The sequence below is a fragment of the Gymnodraco acuticeps genome, unplaced genomic scaffold, assembly GCF_902827175.1.
Source record: "Gymnodraco acuticeps unplaced genomic scaffold, fGymAcu1.1, whole genome shotgun sequence".
NCBI classification, from domain to species: domain Eukaryota; kingdom Metazoa; phylum Chordata; class Actinopteri; order Perciformes; family Bathydraconidae; genus Gymnodraco; species Gymnodraco acuticeps.
In genome coordinates this window covers 2,696,522-2,716,869 of record NW_022989947.1, presented here as the reverse complement: position 1 = coordinate 2,716,869, position 20,348 = coordinate 2,696,522, and the positions used below count along the sequence as shown (strand labels likewise).

The following is a 20,348-nucleotide window of genomic DNA, read 5'->3' as shown; positions in this document are numbered from 1 at the left end:
GGAACAGTATGTGAGCACCACACCATCAGATAAACAGTTTAAAAAACTTGGCATTTACCTCACCGCATCATCTGCTTCCTCGGCTTGTCATTCTGATGACGCCGTTGGAGTCGCATCAATATTTCATGCAAAGATCTTTCTTTCATGCCTTTCTTGCTCATTGAAGACCTGGCTGGCTTCAAGTTGTTAAATTCCCCATTCAGATGCACCACGCTGTGCGTGTGCCCGCTCTCGCTAAGAATATCTTGCCTAAGTGATTCACTCTGACAGAAAGAGAGTCACGAGTGGAGAGTCATTTCTCACCTCTCCCTAGAAGAGTCTGTCTCAAGTGAACCCGGGAAAGTTTGAGTAAATACTGAGCAGATGGTGTGATCATTAAGCAAAACAAACACTCCTTTGGTGCTTGTGGTTCCTCTACATGCGGAGAAAACAAGGCCCTCTGTGATGTGTGATTCATTTTTACTTTACACAAGAACTGGGTTGCTGCTTCCTTTGACCTGATTCATATCTGCCGTCATTTAGCTTCTCCACAGTTCCTTCTCCGCTTCCCTCCCTCCTCATGTCATTTGTTGTTCTCCTTCCTTTTATCCATAACGGGTTGTTATGTCTGACAGGTTTGGCGCAGGGCCGGGGGAGGCTGGAGTCGACAGTAAAGGAGTGTGCTTGCTCCATGATTTATGCACCACGGTACACAGACCAGAAAGCTGCTCCGAGCTGATTTATCAGAGGATTTATGGTTAAACACCAGCATTGGTGATGTTGTTGCGTTCATCCCATTTCTTTTCTGGCCACTATTGCTGATAATATTCATACCAGTCTTGATACTTTCACGTTTGATTCCCCCAGCTACAGATGCTCATGCAGTAGCTCTCTTTCAAACACTCATGGTGGGAACAAGTCTTTGCAGCTCAGTGAACCTCCACATGATCTGCCTCCTCAGCTCAGCCATGTTGACCCGCCAGCACTCACTGAACCGTCCTCACATCCGGCAGGAGGCTCACACATGCAGCGCAGCAGCACAGAGTTAGAGTTGTGCCAGTTCATGGTTGTCTCACAAGATTAAAGTTTCTACTGCTCACCTGGCTCAAAGGCTCTGCAAAATGTCAATTTCTTCCTATCTCCATTTCCCTAGTTCTTGTCACAGGCTTTCTGCGAAATTGGCAGAAGCCAATAACCCTAACAACATAATTGTAAACTTTGGAAAGCTCCCTTTCAGCCACAGAAGAGATTATGTTAGAGTTTCATCAGACTTAATAGAACGCTTTGGGACAAACTGAATTTGATGTGTCTTTGTGTTGTTTCGTGTCAAGACAATAACATGCAATCCAGGAAGGATTGAGATGCTGTCGGGGCGTGTTTGTGTTACAGATTCATAGTTTGTCTCCAGTCTCCAAAACATGCAGAAGCTTATAACACAGCCTAGATGTTACAATACTGGTAAATTAACATTTTATGTTCCTGTTCTTCTCTGCGTCGATTACCCCTCTATGCATATGTAGGTTCTTTTTACTCATTCCCACACTGTTTAATTAATCATGTGTGTATGAAATGTGGGAATGGATGGTAGAGATGAGAAATCTTCCCATGCCTATGACTTGACAAATGAAAATCGTAGTGTGATTGCAGTGAATTGACACTAAAGCTGGGAGGATAAGCTATGATCCATGGTTCTTTGGTTTTTATGTTGTTTAGCGCCAACCTATTTCCTTATTTCATTGTCATTGCAATTTGCATGTTTTGTATTGACATCTTAAGCAACAGTAACATCACAATATATATGCTGTACCAAACAGCCATATTTTAAGCATAGTGTATTGTTTGAAATCAAAATAATGATAACAGCAATCAAGTTTCACAGATATTTTCTGTATAGGAGTAACCTCGAGTCATTATAAAACGAGGAACATTTTCATTTTTCCAATTGCAGTCCACATAAAAAAAAAAAAATACATATTGCTGTCACCTCCCATCCATCTGACCATCCATGCATGTATCTGTCTCTCCACTGGCTGTGTGACGGTGGGAGTCAGACCACATTACCGTCTCTCCTCGGCCAGCTTGTCACGGCTGATGGGAACTCATCAAACGCCTCAACTCTCAGTGCAGCAGCACCACTGGGCACTGCAGCAGCAGAGCTGGAGCACTGGGGTTAGGCTATTTCTGGAAGCATCACTGGTCCTGTTGGCTCCAGAGAGGTGTGTGTGTGTGTGTGTGTGTGGTGTGTGTGTGTGTGTGTGTGTGGTGTGTGTGTGTGTGTGTGTGTGTGTGTGTAGTGTGTGGTGTGTGTGTGTGTGTGTAGTGTGTGGTGTGTGTGTGTGTGTGGTGTGTGTGGTGTGTGTGTGTGTGTGTGTGTGTGGGTGTGTGTGTGTGTGTGTGTGTGTGTTGTGTGTGTGTGTGTGGTGTGTGTGTTGTGTGTGTGTGTGTGTGTGTGTGTGTGTGTGTGTGTGTGTGTGGGTGTCGTGCTGTGTGTGTGTGTGTGTGGTGTGTGTGTGTGTGTGTGTGTGTGTGTGTGTGTGTGTGTGTGTGTGTGTGTGTGTGTGTGTGTGTGTGTGTGTGTGTGTGTGTGGTGTGTGTGTGGTGTGTGTGTGTGTGGTGTGTGTGTGTGTGTGTGTGTGTGTGTGTGTGTGTGTGTGTGTGTGTGTGTGTGTGTGTGTGTGTGTGTGTGTGTGTGTGTGTGTGTGTGTGTGTGTGGTGTACTGAGTTAGCCTTGTAGCACATCTCTGCTGCCAGGACTAACATGTAACCTACAAAACCAAACGATAATAAATAATATGAACTTTGTATTTATTAAAATCTAGAGAGCAACATTATTTAAAAACATATGCTGAGTTTTTTTTAAATAAACTTGTGGATGAGTGTCTTTTATTAGTTACATTTATGAGCTAGTTTTTGTTGGAATATCAGAAATAACAGATTTGAAGAGGTGTTAGTTGTGGACTAGCAGCTACAGTGTGCTAACTTTGACAACCCGGCTGTATTCTTACGTTATCTTAGACTTGTGTGACCTAATTGAAGAGTTGTGTCTCTAATAATGACAGGGTTGGGTACCGAACATGGATAGTCTACTCATCATAGTTGACGTGGATGAATCCAATTTGGAGACATTTCGGCAGAGGTGTTCATGATGCTAACGTTTGAGAGCTCCTGATTGATTACATGCAGGAATGGCCTGCCAACCAAAATTCTTCCTCCAGCGTATGAACATGTTGAGTGTGCACGGAGAGGAGGAGCTATTTACTGACTTGTCTGTTGTCAATGTGTTTGTGAGAGAGAGACAGAGGGTATAGGCGGGGTTTGTGCAAATCAATGTGTTGCTTGCAGCTCTACATTACATACGATCTGACCTATTTTCAATAGTAAAAAGAACAGAAATCAATATCTGGCAGTCGGTGTCGATATTGTGGCACGCCAACACACATAAATGAATGTGTGGTAAACACTGATTCATATTTAATGCATGTGTAGTTGAATTATACTTGAAGGTATACTCTCTTGTCACCCAGATGAGGCTGGGTTGTACTCATGATGTTCACCTGCTGACAGTTTGTCAAAAATAACTCTTGAAAAGGCTGTGTGTGTGTTTGAGTTTGTGTCACTATTTCTTTATGTATTCTGACAAAGGATACCTTATTATATAGTTTGCTCTGGCACCCAATAATCTTGTTTATGTTTTTGCTTTAAATCACTAAGTTATCTATTTTTCTTATCTTCTTTATGTGTCTCTCACGAGTCATGTCATCATTTTCCTCATTCCGTGTATGAGCAAACATTTCATGTTTGTCTTATATTAAGTAAGGTGGCTGCATTTGACTGTACATCATAAAACCCATTGAACTGTGTTATTGCTGAGCACTGTATGTTTTCTTTTCTTTTTGAGTTAAGGTTGCATAACAACACATTTGCTCAAAACTTGCATTGCCACCCTCACCGACCCCTATAACCAATATAGACCCTGAGGCAGCTGATGTGTGTTATTACTAGTGCATCACTGATGCAGTTATACTTCCTCTGCATCTCTACTTTTCTGCCTGCTTTAGCATTTTGCACAATATGTACTGAAGTGAAAATTACAGTTGTGCAGCTTTGCTAGAAAGATATAACTTCAGTATTAATTTGTGTCTCTTTATTGATAAAGCACTACCTGAAATGTATCTATGTTGTGTTCTGTAGAATCAACATGATTATGTCACCCAAGTAGGATAATCAACCCCTCTGCTGTCCATCAGTTTTCCTTTAGTATTTTCAGACTAATCTGTATATTGTTTCTTTCTTAATCCTTTCAAACTCTCTTAGTCTTATGGACACTTTTTGCCCTATCACTTTGGAAATCAAATATCCGGAATCTTCCCAAAGAACCTGCAACAGATTGGTTGGATTTATTGTTTCACCTAGGAATGAAATTGATTAGCTGCTATGACATTTCAACAATACATATTAAAGAAGGGCAATAAATGATTATATATCCAACACTTTATGACTGTATACAGTGTCATAAAATATGCTCATTATGAGGGGCGCATGAGATGCCTTAGTGAAATGAAGCCTTTATTATTTCAAGGGCACTGTAATTATATGTTATCAGCATGCTGAACAATGGGAATCTAATTATAACAACCATTGGAGACAACCATTTGAGCTCCAACTGCCTGAGGAGTTCAACATTGGATCCAAGTAAATAGCCAATAGAGTTGTAGGACAAGCTCTGTGCTTTTTATTCGTTTTTAAATTCCATTGCATGAATGTCTATGGCACATATAACCTCACTGCAACAGCTCTCAGTGTCTCAGAAATAGCTCTGTGTACTGATGCAGGAAGACAGATGTGCTATTGAAGTGTCTGCCGAGGAAGAGTGTTTGTGAAGCCATACAATATTAATGAATACAACATTTCCAGGCTGATAAACAACCCTGATTCATTAGTCCCGAGAGAAGCTTATTACCCGCTAGCGAGAACCAACTTTGTCGTCTTCATTTTGTGATACATTTAGACTCTAATAGGCGAGTCATACAGATACAAATTCTCAGTAAGAAATGTTCTGTGGAGCACAGCGAAGAGCTTTTTTGGTTTAAAGAGTTTCAGCTGTCAAGGTGACAGAGGTGATACTATTAGAAGTCGTGTCACTTCTTACACTCAAATAAAACAGTATCAATGAATGAGGTGGTGAAAGGTGTATATGAAACTGGTTTAAACTGTCATTGCTGGGTTTGGTCTTTTCATTGGTTGGTTAAGAAAGGGAAAGAAGAAAATAAACAGGTGTAATTACTCACTGAATTTATTGTATTTTCAAGTTAATAAGTTGAAATAGCCAATATCATGAAGGGGTAAATCCTCACAATCTACAGTCCAAATTAAAGGTGTGGTTGCTTTAGTTTATTGTTAACTCTGCTTCCCCCCAGGTGATGTCCCAAGCAGAGGGCCAGCAGAAGAACCTGGTCCAGACCATAGACTCTCTCCCCCCCCGGGGGCCTCTCTCCTGTCTGGACCAGGACCTGCTGCTGCTCAAAGCCACGTCAGCCGCCACACTCAGCTGCCTGGGAGAGTGCCTGAACATCCTCCAAAAGACCCAGAGCCACAGCCAGCCACCGCATCAGTCCCAGTGCGACTACGCCGGCCACGGAGCCCCCTCCGGTGAGTCCGCCCCCGGCCCTGTTCCAGTGCTGCTACTGGAGCCCCCGACCCCTCCATCTCCCCCATCCCTCTTGCTTTTCCAGTGCCTCCCTCCAGAGCCTAGCCCCAGTGGCAAGGGCCTTCCAGGGCAGCTGGACTGCGGCTCTTGCCTGATGGGTACCATGAACTTCAATGTCTGTAGTAAATGCTGTTGAATGCTGCATTCATGTGTTAAATAGTTTCATTTTATTCCTTTTATGTTTTTTGTCATAGTTTACTGTTGTTGGTCTTGTTCTGTGCCTTTTTTCAGTTCATTATTGTGTGTCTTCAATGTTGTCAACTGCATTGAAATACCAATAGTTCCTTAAAACGGTAGTGCCAAGTACAAGCATGAATGTGAAGTGTGTATGTTCTGGTTTTACTGTCAATATTATTTACATAATTCTTGAAGGCCTTCCAGGTTGATTCCCCATATGCATGTCAGAAGAAAAAAGAGTTTGTGTGAATGATGACTTAATAATAATGACTAATATATTATACTATGCACTTTTAAATCTTCTCAAAGGATTACTTCTTTGTCAAAGGAATCCACACTGGTGCCTAAAATGTCAGACCTCTGCCATGTGTAACCCTCTCTGTGCCAGATCACTATGGATCTAATAAAGTTGTTTCAATTTAAACAATTTCAGCCTAAGGGTGGTTGTATTGGCTTAATACCAAGGATTAGAAAATAGTTCCCAAAGCTGGAAGGTAGACCCACCGGTAGACCATTTTAGGTATGATTCAAAGTAATACTCTGTTGAGCCCCAAACATTCACTACCTGTAGGCCTGAAAGGTGGCTCTGAGTGTGTTTTTTGCTCTTTTTTTGGAAGACGGCAGATGTAGTCAGTTTGGATCCACAGCAGTTACAATGGCCACCAGTAATTCACAAAAGAAAGTTCACTTTTGCCCGTAAAACTTTCACAAACATCTGCAGCATATTCAATTTCTCTGCTGTGGACAAAACCATCTCATCTCCATTACTGTATGTAGCTTTTCTTGACCGTTATTTTCTACTGCTACACACTATTGCCTCCTTGTAATTCGAGAGGTCGATTGTTTTAAGTGTGCCGAAGAAGAAGATAATACTTAGTTTCTGCAGCTTATTCACACTAAACAGGTTGTGTACTAACTGACAGATGTTAGCTGTAAACTAGCCAGGAATACATTTACTGTGTGTGTGGTGCACTCACCAGGAACTATAGTTATTTACGTAATTCCTGGATTAAGCGTGTATGCATTTTTGTCTCAATTCATGCTGCCGTATGATAATGTACCCTCCTTTTGGTCTGAAGATGCCTTTGGAGATGATTTAGGGGTGCTTTGACATCCCAAATCAACTCTGCTACTTCTCATTGAAAATCGTCATATCAGGCGGTTCAGGCATCCAATTTGAATGCTTCCTGGATGCCTCTCTGTAAAGGTGTTCCAATTACTTCCAACTTGGAGTAGAACCTGTAGATCAGTAGATGCTGAAAGGATGACGTCCCTTCTGGCTTAGGCAACCCTTTGAACTTCCCCCGGATATTCTGGAGGACAAGACTAGGGAAATGGATGTTTGCTAGCTTCCTTAACCTTAATCTCACGGGTCCTGACTAGAATCCATTGTTACTGCTGTAAATCCAAACATATGACAGCTGCTGTGTTTTAAGCCCGACAGGTGCATTTGTTTTTAGTGGAGTATTTAAGCCAAGAAAGTCTGATCAAACTCTATCTACTGTATGACTTTGGGAGTATCTTTTCGGGTCTGGGTTGGTTGGGTGCCGGATCCCTCGCCAATCTGCCCGTCCTCACAATTTGTTGGTCTTCTCTTTGCGCCAACAGTCACGCTGCCCTGTACCTGTTCATCTGACAGGGGGTGGTGTGGAATGGGACCACCGGGCCGCAAGTACAAACCTCTTTCCTTACGCTGCCTGGCTGATAACTCCTGTGGGGGTCCAGCTGCTCCTCGCTTCCGGCATGTCCCCCCCACACCTCAGTGAGGAGATTTTTTGTTCGGATACTCAGTTATGTCAAGTGATGGGTATTGAGGCTCACCGGCATGAGCAGCATCCACATTTGATGCAGCTGATAAAGGAGTGACTGTCTGGTCGGTTGGGTGGTTGAATGGATCTGTTCCGCCCACACAGGAAAGCTTTGCCACTGCATGGGCAACTGACTCTTTGGTAGAGAGCCGAGCATGAGGTTGGACAGAGTTTGGCTGGCACGTTTGTCCCTCCAGGCTCTTTTTATTACACAACAGGAGCAGATTTTCTGAGTCAGCTCTAGTTATCACAAAGACAGTCAAGGAACTTGAAGGATCTTTGCAAACTCCCACCAAAAACCTGCCAGTCACAAACCAGACAGCAATTATCAGCTGATCACAGAGGATCTTTGCTGCTCGCTCTAGCTTCCCTCTCTCACTGCAATATGCTGCTTGAAGCCCAACCCTTTGTCTCTTTTACCCCACACACAGTACATTTCCCTTTTTAAGGACATTTACCTTGCAAACCCCTTGGAGCATAACAAAATAAGAAAGAGCAGATACTTTTCAAACTAAAAGTAGAGCGCACAAGAGGAACATGTAGGGTGAGAATCCGATGGGAAAGCGTCACAATATCTGAGTCAATCTCAAAGCCCAGAAATGGAAAGTAAAGCCATTGGAAACTGCATGATTGTTTGTCTTTCCACTGTTTGATTTGCGACGGCCTTTTGATTCACCTGCATGCCCCTATCCAATGGCCCAGACAACCGCCTGCTCACTAGCACCAGTACCAGTAGATGTATTTGTAAACTAGCTACTTGCACACACACATCTATTTTAAGAATGTTTTCCCTAAAACATTTTCATAAAATAAACTCTGACCCCCAAATGTCTTGAGAATAACCTTATGTTTTTAGAGTATCAATTTCTCTATGTCTACAACTCTCACATTTCACTTGCCTTCAGGCAGAGCACCACCTGCTCATGTCTCCATTGGACAGGACGCCAGCTGGAGGAGGTTCACTTTTAATACTTTTTGGTTCCAGTCAGATAAACTGTCAGTTGACCGAGTCGGAGACCCGTCCTCAGGGGTTTTTCTGCTCATTTTGTGGAAACAGGCTCGCCTCAGGCTCTCCAGCATGTCAACCTGTGTCAGCGCAGCTTGCTTCTCACTAATGGGTATCAAAGAACAGCCTCTTGGTGCATTACACTTTTAACCCAATAGAGCACCGGGGCTAGAGAGAAGGGCCATTATAAGTGCTTTGAAATGCGATCTAATACTGTGATGAATACAAGAAGCCTTTACATGAGGAAACTTGTAGCTTGGTTATAGTTTTTTTTCATTTTTTTTTAGAGATTCTGATGAGTCTGTTCATACAGAAGATGTAAAATAGGTTTAGTGCAATAGCTGTAATAGAGATATTTTTGAGGCTGTTGAACAGATATCCATTAAGGAGCCTTTCTAAGACAGTATCTTAAATCTTGCTCTCTGTCTTCCTGTGTGTCATTAACTTTTATCACTACCACACATATTATTTCGTATTTGATTGAAGCTACATTTGCAGTTGCTAGATGTGCGACAGAGTATTTCTGCTTGATATTCAATATGGACATTTTCTTCCTCATATCATCTGCAAATCACAATTTGGCAATTACTCTATACGCAAAATCTCATGGGAAACAATCAATTTCAGTTCAGGAACATTCATTTGCATAGCAATATTTTGTAAAAACAAGAATACAATATGTTCAAGACCAAATGAATTGAAATAACTATGGGGATCCACATTCCCTCAAGTGCCATAACCAGGTAAAAATGAGAATTTCTCCAAGACTCGCTTGCAGAACTATTGACAATCCTATCAGCTTTAGATAGACTTTGAGTTTGGTGTAGCAAAGGATGACATTTAATATGTTAAACATCACAGTAGCATGTTAGCATTATCATTCCAAGAAGGTTAGCATGCTGCAATACCACATAGCTACAAACACTGACTGAAATACATTTAAAGGGGTTTCGCTTATCAGTGGCCTCAAAAGGTTGAATTATCCCCTCTGACAGTTCATCCTCTGTATGTGACGACAGGTACTCTCAGATTAGGTATTTATCTTTAAATGGCTGTAAATTAACTGGCATGGAGTTGTTTCAAAGCTCAGTTACAGCATGATATGGACTGTAGAGGATGTAGATTTCTAATATTTATGCGGAAAATGTTATTGTTTGTGGATCGGAGTCAAAATGAATCATCATTTCTGTATAGGACTTTAGTTCAGGCAATATAACAGGCCAGGAAACAACAATGAACAAATATTACATTTTAACAGAGACATGCAGTATCTTGAGGTGTAGCATCTGTCAATAACACAATATACTTTATGTGAACCTCTCAGTCTGTTAGTGTGATTCAGTGGTCTCCCTAGTACCTTTCATTAATATACATTTCACCTGACCCAGAATCAAACATGTATTCACACAAACCACCAGTACAAATCAGATCCTTGTAAACCCCAATGCTTCTCCTTCTCACTGTTGTAAACTCTGTTGTTAACTGACCTTGTGGTTTTTTCAGATGTTGCTCCTGTGTGGACTGTACCAAAGTCACCCTCAGGGGAGCAGTTGAAGAACGGCGATCTGATGCCTCTACGATCAGCCGAGCCCTCTCCGACCTTCAGGAAAAGGAGCCTGTCCCATGGTGCTGAGGTGAGGAACAATACGTCATGTTGACAAATATCACCTAAATCCTCCATCTTGTTTTTCCTATTTGTCTTGGTTTGTTGGATACCTGAGTTGATAGTGTCTCAGATGTGGGACCAGACCACTGTAGGACTGAGCCATTAATCTAGGAGATAGTGTACAGTATATAAGAAGTGGACATAGTCACCAAGACATCACATTTTGGTTTGTTGATTACTGTTAGTTTTGACATTTCAGCCGACGCCATCATGGTTTTTTAAACAAATGAACACATTTAAACAAAAGGTGAAGCTGTGAAGGAGAATATACTGTATAGCATATTATTTTTTAGTACACCCTGTTCTCCAGGGCGCTGACATGCAGAAGGGTTGCAGAAAAAAACCTGAGCAACAAGAGAAATCAGGGATCATTTTATTCTGCTCCTAGATGCAAACACATATACTAAAGACTTTACTTCAGCTTTACTTTAGCCATGAAGTTATAAAAGCTTTAAGCACAAGCCTTGAGTATGATGTAAGCGCTCAAATCTAACGAAGACATTTTTATAACTGTGCTTCCTTAAGTGCTTTAACATTTGATGAAAACAGATCTTAAAACAAATAAGCTGAGTTAAAAAGTGCTATGATGGATATATCTGATATTTTCAAGGCTATGTGAGTTTATTCTCTTGCTGTAGTGAAGTTAATTCAATGTAAAATGCTACTTGCAAAATGGGAGACGGTAGAAAAAACCTGAATTAAATAAACTTCACATTCACTGGAGTTGACTCAGAAACGAATCAGTGCTAGCAGTCGTGTTGAGGCAGTGATTTTCTGGTTTTCTGCCCCAATTTCTTTTCATTTTCTCATGTTCGACCTTGTTGCCCAGCAAGGGAAGCACTCATTGCTTCTGAGAGTTTGAACAGAGCTGCTGTCAAAAAAGTGGGTCAGAAAGTAAAGAACTGGAACTGAGCCGATCCCGGGGGGGGCTTCATGTTTTGGCCTGCCTGGTGCAGCGAGGGGAGGTCTGACTGTCCGGACCCGCTGTATCAGTGACACTGAAGTAAATGTGTGCCAGTTGGGTAAAGTGTGAGGCTTAGAGGGCGTTGCTCTCTTATTGGAAGGCAGACTTCTTAATCATTTTGTGAAAATGCTAATTGTTAACATCAAAGGACAGTATGCACCATTATCTATGACTTACTATTTTGCCCTTATGGATTTCCTCATTAAGTAAGTAACTGTATATGTACAACAGCACCTTTTTAAAGAGCAGAACGTCACAAAGGGCTTCAAACAGTAATAAGGGCAACCAGCATAAAAATTGAACATTAATACAGACTTAAAAGGAGATTAAAAAACCATAAATTGAAAGCTGGTAATACCATAACAAATGGTTAGACCATAGCTATGGTAAAAGTAGCAAGTGATATTCACTCAAATATAATACCATCATAAAAGCTATTGTTTCAAACGTTTGACATATAATGGATCACCTGACATAGGTTAACACATCTTATAAAGGGCTAACACACATTTAAATCTAACCTCAAAACAAGGTGCGGGGGGGTGCATTTCACCCCTCATGTGAGCAGTGAAGCAGCGCCCTGACTCACCGCCACGAGGGACTCCACTGTGCTGGCAGCAGTCTAATCAAGAGGCGTAGAGTTGTCATTTGTCATGTTAATGATCATTTTCTATTGACATTTGAGTGTAAAATGAGCATTACAGCGTTGCAGTGTCAACCCATTTCCAGCTAATTGCCGAGCTGTTCAACATACTTCATGGAGCACAATTAAGAGCAGAGAGGGAGGGCAGCTCATAATGTTTTAGAGACATTTCAGACCATCAGTGGGATGGCAGTTATGATCCAGAGGGCCTGAGCCAACCGTCTGCAATGACCTGCCACTGTCAGTACATTCCTGCCCATCTAAGTGTGCCATTAGGATGCTGTGATCCAGTAATGAGTAATGTCTGTCATAAATTACGATAAAGGCATTGAGCAAACTATAAAAATGATCATCTGGGAGTGGACTTACATAATTGTATCATACTATGGAGACCCATAAAGGACCGGCAGGAAAATTAGGAGGAAAACATTTACCTCAAGAAATATTAGACTTGTGCCACACCAGTAGCTACAACAATAAGAGGTAAGAATGACGCTGTTATACCCACAAATGTCACCAAATAACATTTAAGTTGCACTGTTTGTGTTAACGGTGAAAAAACATTGTAATGTAAGCTCCCGGAAAGACCTGACTCCTTCAGTTTGGTGTTTTGGTCTTCCGGCTCTTTTTGTTATTTTTTTATAGCACAACTTTATGGCTTTGATTCACTCTCAGATTTTACTCCAGCCCGTCTCTGCTCTGTAGTATTTTGCACTTTCCTCCCGCCTGCAGCTCAAACCAGATTTAATTTGAGCCTTCAAAGATGTTCTGGCTGGCTTTTGAAGCAGAAGGGCAGAGAGACGGAAGAGGTGCGGTGCAGATTTCTAAGGCGCCTTAGTCCAGCTTGACCCGTCTATTCATCTTTTAATGAGATTCAGCTTCGTCACTGCATGTCCAGTCAGAGTGACGTGGGATTTTTCCACATACTAAAGGTTGCATTTCGATTTTGAAGGACAGAAATAGGGCGTGTTCTTTGGATGACATTTAAGCATGTGCATTGTTCGGCAGGGAAAAGTTAGATCTGGTGAGATTTCTATTGCCATCTTGTGGAAGGGTACAAGTGCACAGGGGGTTTCTGATCAAGACGTTTTTAAAACTGATACTTGATGTTTTTAGTATGCAACAACAAATTGGTTTAATGGTCTTATTTATCTCTGATTTCAGTATTTCTTGGTCAGATGTCACCCCACCCTAAGTCATGAACAAAATAATTTCCTTTTCCAATGTTCCTGATCTAATCTTCAATTTCTAATCTTGGTAGTTTTCCAGTTTCCATTCTCCCTGTAATCTAATGAGTAGTCTCGGGTGCAAGGCAGAAACTACATTACCCCAGAATAATAAAGGTTGGCTATTTGAATTATGTAGCACTACAGTAGTGTTTGATATTCAGACCTAGTATGAAGCCAGCAAGGGTGAGCACGGGGTCTGTGCGTGACTCTGGGGAAATTGCTAGCGTTTGCATAAATCCGGATGATCGATGCATTTGCACCTGCATTACTATGGATATAAACTGCTGCTGGAGAACAGGAAGTCCATGGCATCATGGCTTCATTTACATAGAAAGGCAGTGTGGGAAGGGAAATCTTCTTTTCTGATATCATGGTTTTTCTGTTAAAGATGGATTTTGAAAAAGAAAACATGTTCCCTTTTCTTCTGAGAAAGATTTAATGTGGAAATCCTCTAGAAAGCCATAAGAATATTTCCTTATAAGTCTTATTTGCTTCTTCTTCTTTTTTGGCATTTTATTGTGTATTCTTAATTCCAGCAGAGGGCAGCAACGTCCTCTAACGTCCATCTCTTATTCTGAACGATTCATATTAGGCTGTTTCACTGCCAGAGGGGAGATTTATTAGAACAAAAATAATTGTAAGACTTTAATACTAATGACATCACTGTCTAACAATCTCTATATTTCTAGGTTTATTTTAATGGTTCATTTCCCTTATTTAATCTGAAATAATAGGATTTGTTTTGCTTCTAAACATGCTCACTACAGTCAGCTCCTTTTGGTCTTATTAACAGGCTTAAAGATCCTGTAGTGAAAACATCAAAGAGTAGAGTGTTCACATTTGAGCTCCGTGTGGAAAATATCAACCCATGACTCACTCTGTAATCCACTCTCTTTACTTAACTCTAGATTTAGATTAGGGATTAGGAAATGTCATATGCCTGTCGGAAAATACTTTCTTTTGTCTCGCAGAAGAAATTACAGTCTTCTAATTAAAACTTCCCTCATACTGTTTTCCAAACACATACAAGAACATGTTGTCATGTTCATATAAGGGCTGTAGCTTAATTCTATAATGGATGAATCTGACAGTTATTGATTGAATTAATCGATTATTGGTTTGGTCCACAGAACTTTAGGATAGCCCAAAGTAAACCCAAATATTCCTTTTGCTATTATTTAATCGGACTTTTGTGAAAGAAAATGGAACAGTCCTATTGTTTTGTGCTCTGTGTTTTTAAAATCTAGACGTGGTGTGATGAGTTGTTATCATTTTTAAATTACTTCAGCTTCAGGATGACTCACCACCAAGTGTCATGGTGTACTGTTTGTTTTATCGTTGTGTAAGCATGTCTCTGTAACCACTGTGTCTGCAATGTGTCCTCATTAGATACTGTGCTGATGAAACTACTCGTTATAATTTACACATGAGGGGCTCAAACAGCCTCATGTTTTTTGAAGAAGTGCGAGAGATTTGGGGGGTCTGATTCTGGAACAGAACAATGTAGTTTTGCTCTCTCATTTTTAACCACTCGAGTGGTGCATTTCGAAGCCTGGGCTTTATTTGTGGCAGTCATGTATCTCGTGTTGCACTTGGGTCACTTCCCACCACTTCTTGTGTTTTGGTTCTCGAGAACAGACTTTGTCACTTCCCTGCGTGAGCTCTGCTCTGCTGTTTCACAATACAACTCTCTAGTCTAAAATACTAGTAGTTAGTTCAAAATGTCTTTGAACTAACTGCAAGTATTAACATAGTGTCTTCTCCCTGTGCAACATATTGTATGACTTAATGTGAGACTAAATAGCAAATGCAGTGCAGTCTGTCTGGACATCTGTGAACATTGAAATGCATTTAAAGCTGCTGATCAAAATACAAAATTGCCACAGGGGTTATTACATGGCTGCAAAATCCCCCTCCCCCCGCCACACCAGTATGACACCCTTGTGATTTGTTTGAATCTGAAGAGTATCATGTATTTAATGAAATGCTGTTCTACAGAGCTTGAGTGAAAGTGCCTAATGTGAGCTTCAAAGCTACTTGAGCTATATTTGGCGCAGTGGCATTATACTCTAAATAAACGTTTTAATTCAAGTATAAACAACCTGTTACTTTGAGATAAATGCCAAACTGGATGACCTTATAAACTTTCAATATCTCTTTGGAGGGTGACATTTAAAAAAAACACACCAGAAGATAAGAAAATAAAGAACATATATTGTTACTTCGAACCTGTCAATGTATTAATATATCGTGTTCTTCCAGGTAGGGATTCATATTTCAATACAGGAAAGTACTGTATAGAGCCCATGGACAGCTTGTAGTTTAGAAGTTGTTTAGTGATTATTTGACAGTGTCTAAACATCAGCAGGAGGTGTTTGTGAGTGATTTTGGATTGATGTTACTGTTAAACTTGAGACACAGCTCACTGAGGGTTAACTGACGTGTTGTGGTTAACACCTATTTGATAATTACATAGCCAGTTATTTATTATCACAAATGCCAAAGATTTACTGCTTCGCAAAAAGTCTTTATAATTAGTTTTTTACAATACTGTTGAGGTGTGAAAGGATTGGTTTTCTAATTCTTTTAACTATTCTGCGAGCGTTTCTGACGGGGTAAACTGGCCCTGTAAGACTTCAGGGTTTGGTGTCAAGTTTAACATCTAAGCAGGTGGGAAAACAGCACGAAACACAACCAATTAAAATCTCCTTTTCTTGTATTTTGCACAACAAAGCTGTTCTCTCGGCACTGGTGTTGACTGACGATTAATGTTAACAATATGCCTCCCCGAAGGAGTATAAAGAGGAGAAATCTACTTTACTCTGAAATACAAGCTTCAAAGGTAAAACTAGAAAGATTAACACTCAGACAGAGGGGGTTTCTTATAGCAAAAGGGTCAGGATGTTGAGTCTCATACAACACTACAAAAAAAAGAGGGCAGATGGAAAAGATGATGATAGAGGATGAAGAGGATGGCCGTTGAAGCTAAAAGTTAAGGCTTGTTTGAACCGAGGAAGTAAAGGAGTCTTTGAAGTGAGAGCATAAGCAGACATGTCCTATCTAAGCCTTCTGTAGACGCCCACACTCTCCCCTGATGAGAGAGAGAGAGAGAGGTGGACAAAAAATAAAAAAGTACTCCGAATGAGAGAAAATAACAGGAAGGGCGGGGGGGGGGGCCGTTTAGGAGGAAGATGACGATGAAACAGAATAGCGGATGGCATGAATGAGGAGATAAGGGAAGGCAGGGTGAATGGAAGACACAAAGGCCGAGCGAGGGTGAAGGAAGTGAGGAAGAATGAATAAAAAGGAGTCTGTTAAAAAGGAAGACTGTCGAGCTGGAACAGATGTAGAGAAGAAGATAGTAACAGAAAGATGAAGAAGTGTGAAATAGAAAGGAGAGGACATGCAGTAAAAATGTGTTAGAGTTTGCAGAAAAAAAGACTGTAGGTTCCCACTGCCACAGTAGTGGTAATTAAGCATGCTGATATAACTGCTCCATGCTGATATAACTACTCCATGCTGATATAACTACTCCATGCTGATATAACTACTCCATGCTGATATAACTACTCCATGCTGATATAACTACTCCATGCTGATATAACTACTCCATGCTGATATAACTACTCCATGCTGATATAACTACTCCATGCTGATAACTACTCCATGCTGATACAACTACTCCCACCACTTGTCCTAGATACAATCAGGAAAAGTGGAAGGAGGGGTAAAGGCAGGGGAGCCACGTGAGAGAGGGAGGAGACCAGAGGATGTGAAAGAAATGCAGGGAAACAAGGCAGAGGGATGATGGGAGGACGCAGAGGGGAAACGTCACTGGGACTTTCCCTGAGCTTTTTCTTCCCCCTCCCCCTTGTTCTTCAGAGTGGGTGGTGGGCAGAGACTCTCTCTTTAAGTCATGAACAGGAGCTCACCACCTCAACTCAGCCACATTGTACGTCTCTTTAACAAGACCCAGGACTCCTCCTAGGAAAGCTGCTCACTCAGTCAGCAAAGTCAGCTGAGGGAGAAGAGTGTTTGTCTGCAGTGGCCATCAGAGCATCAAACTCGTCAAAAGATGCCGTTTTTGACAGGTTTTCCATGGAGAGTACCTCTTTAATTGGACTGTACACTGAACCTTGTGTGTTCTTTTCCTGTTTGTGGGGACACAAGCTATAACTTCTATCCTTTGGCTGGATTGTTTTTGTTTTCCTGAGGCTTACTTTCTGCCCTTTTGGAGATGAGATCCAGTTCAATGCAGGTCAAGCCTGTAGCTACACAGCAATGCAGCGTGAGTGTTTACAGCAGCTCTGTGTGTTTGTGCATGGTGTACTGTTGGTCTTGCTTCTGTTTTGGATATTGGATCATTAGTGTAGTGGCAGCATAACGGCTTGCAGTAAAGATGATCTGATTAGGGAAGGAAGCACCCTTTTCCTCCAACGATGAAAAGCTTTTGTTGACTTCATAAAATATAGAACAAACTGGCCTTCAGGGAAAGTTCTGGTGGTTAAAGTTAACACGCACAGCATGTTCAAAAGTAAAAAAAAGGGTTATTGTTTAGAGACAAGTGTAAAATTGCAATAGCAGCAACCACGTGCATCCATGCATTTACAAACACACAACCCCAATACATGGATGTTGGTTGTGAGCAGTCCAACTGTCAAGGTATTTGTCCACTACTCCTGTAAATATCCTACAACTAATATTTAAAAAGTTTAAAGTGACTTATTAAGGTATAATAATGCTAATAATGTAGTTGCAACATATTAACCAAATACATAATGTGCCCCATTACAAATGTCCACATTCCCAATGTCTAAGGATTCTGTACCTCTGTTCCTGTAACGTACCTCGAGCCACTGCCACTAAGCTAACAAGCTTAAAAGCTTCAAATCAACAAAAATAAATACATTAAAAAATGCTGAGTACACTTACAATTATCATCCTTCTGCAAGTCGCCAATTGTGGAGCACAATTCTTCAATTCTCAACCCCATCTAGATTAGCTCAATTTAGCACAAGCAGTGGTTGGGGGGGGGGGGGCCAGATCAGATTACTATGTCAGACATGATAGTCTATTAATACTTATATCACATGATCATATTCATTCATACTATCTTACTATTGTATACTACTAGTCTTTCAAAGTGTATTATTGTGCTATGACTGCAGTCAGAACAGAGAGTAGTAACAGTTAAAAGATGTGATGTAATAATTAATTCAGTCACATTTTAATATCCAACATTAGTATCAAAAGTAATTCTGAAACCTTTTTGTGTCTCTAGGCAGGAAAAAGCTGTGACTGGACGTATAATATTTTGGGGCTGTCCATCCATCCCATTATCGTGATGTGAAATCTCAGGAATGCCTTGTTGAAATTACTTTCAAATTTGGCACAAACATCCACTGAGTTATTATGGTGGTCTCCTCCTCGTAATGTAGAGCTATGAATCCAAACACTCCTCGTACTTATTTATTACACGGAGTATATTATTACCCACTTCTGGACATGTTAAACTGCATTAAAACGTCTTAAGCTAATGACAGCTAATGACTAATAGCTAGTAGCTAATGACAACCACTAAGTCCAGCGATAAATCCACTCGAGGGTTTCCGCTGCTCTGCCCTCTTCAGCAGCAATTTCCTTTTGCTGTCAAGAGCCTCTTTAATTAGTTAGAACCACTGCAATCATAACACACCTCCCCCTACCTACTTCCCCTCTTCTCCCTCCTTACACTTCTATATATATCACTGCTCTGAGAACCAAGCAGCTCCTGGGAGTCCTGTACTTGTGTGTTCAAGCATGCTCCCTCTTAGTGTGTGTGTGAGTTTGTGTGTTCAAAATGTATGGCTTCTAATGTGAGTGGATGTGTGGAGCTTTTGGCATGCATGAAATAAAATATTCAGGAGCAGGCACGCACTCTGGTCCTGGAAATCTATTTTTCTTCATGCTGCTAGGAGCTTCAGTTTGGATTCAGATCCCTCATTCAGTTACAGCAGCAGCTACACTAAAATTAGACATCCTGAAGGTGCAAACATATGCATTACAGCTTATTGCCACATATAGAAACAGAAGATGTAGAGCAGTTTGGGGATTGTACAAAAGAGTTGTTGTTGCCCTCCCACAGGCTTTAGAGCACGTCCTGCATTATACATCACCCTCTTTTGTGTCTTCCTTCCTGCCCAGAGATATCAAAGGCATCAGTGCTTCTTTATCCTCCACTGGATCCGTTTCCGGTTGAATGCTGTAACACAAACGGAATAAATAACTTCTCTGCTCTTTGACCAACGCCAAGTGTCACACTCACACACCCATGAGGCATTGAGTTGTTTTTGGGCTGAAAGCTAATATTGATGTGAAACACTGAAACTGATCTCCAATTTTGTTTCAATTTCCGATTCGATATTGGATCGATAAGTTATATTTGAGTTACAACACCAACTTAGCATAGAGGTAAGATAAACCACTCTTACCTGTCCTGTTGCATAATAAAAAAAATTAATGTTTACATGAATAATTGACATTGAGGTAGTTACATTAATGTGTAAAAAGGCTGACCACACAAGACTTACAGGGTTAAAGATTAATGCTTCCACGGGAAAAGGAATACAGAATATCAACTGTTTTAATTCGATTTTTTTGGAACATCCATTTTTTTAAGCCCTACTCAAATTGAAAGGCGGGTTGACATGGCTGAATGGAGTATGAATGGGCTGCAGTAAAGATGAAATGAGGTTGTGTGCTTTGGTATTTAAAGGTTGCTTCTGTAAGACGTCCAATGCTGGCCTCTTAATGAGTGAAGTGACCTTCTCATTGGTATTGACAGCTGGATGTCGGTGTTAGAAAAGATCGGAATTCTTCTGCTCTTAGCCATTTAAAGTGACAATGAGATTTAATATAGAATATTGATCAGACTTCTATCAGTGGTTCCCAACATTTGATCTCCTTGTCACAAGTAATATATGTCTTGCTTTTTGGGTATAGAAGAGGGACAATGACTTCTTACATTGTTCTATTTTAATCTTTTTTTAAGAGTTCTGCAACCGGAAAAAATATAATTTCAGAAAAATATTATTCATTTCATTTCATTTCAAACCTTTATTTATACAGATAAATCCCATTGAGATCATTGATCTCTTTTTCAAGGGAGACCTGCTCAAGTAGTTCCACAT

At 40.8% G+C, this 20,348-nt stretch overlaps 1 protein-coding gene across 2 annotated transcripts in view; it reads left to right on the top strand.

Moving 5' to 3' along the window:
• The window catches only part of LOC117542606 (oxysterol-binding protein-related protein 10-like), a 61,987-nt gene that overhangs the window by 30,136 nt on the left and 11,503 nt on the right, over positions 1–20,348 (top strand). For both annotated transcript variants that reach the window (XM_034210376.1, XM_034210375.1), the window contains 2 exons: positions 5,397–5,628; positions 10,181–10,311. In XM_034210376.1, coding sequence (XP_034066267.1) covers positions 5,397–5,628; positions 10,181–10,311 — 363 coding nt within the window. The remainder of the gene's footprint in view (positions 1–5,396; positions 5,629–10,180; positions 10,312–20,348) is intronic.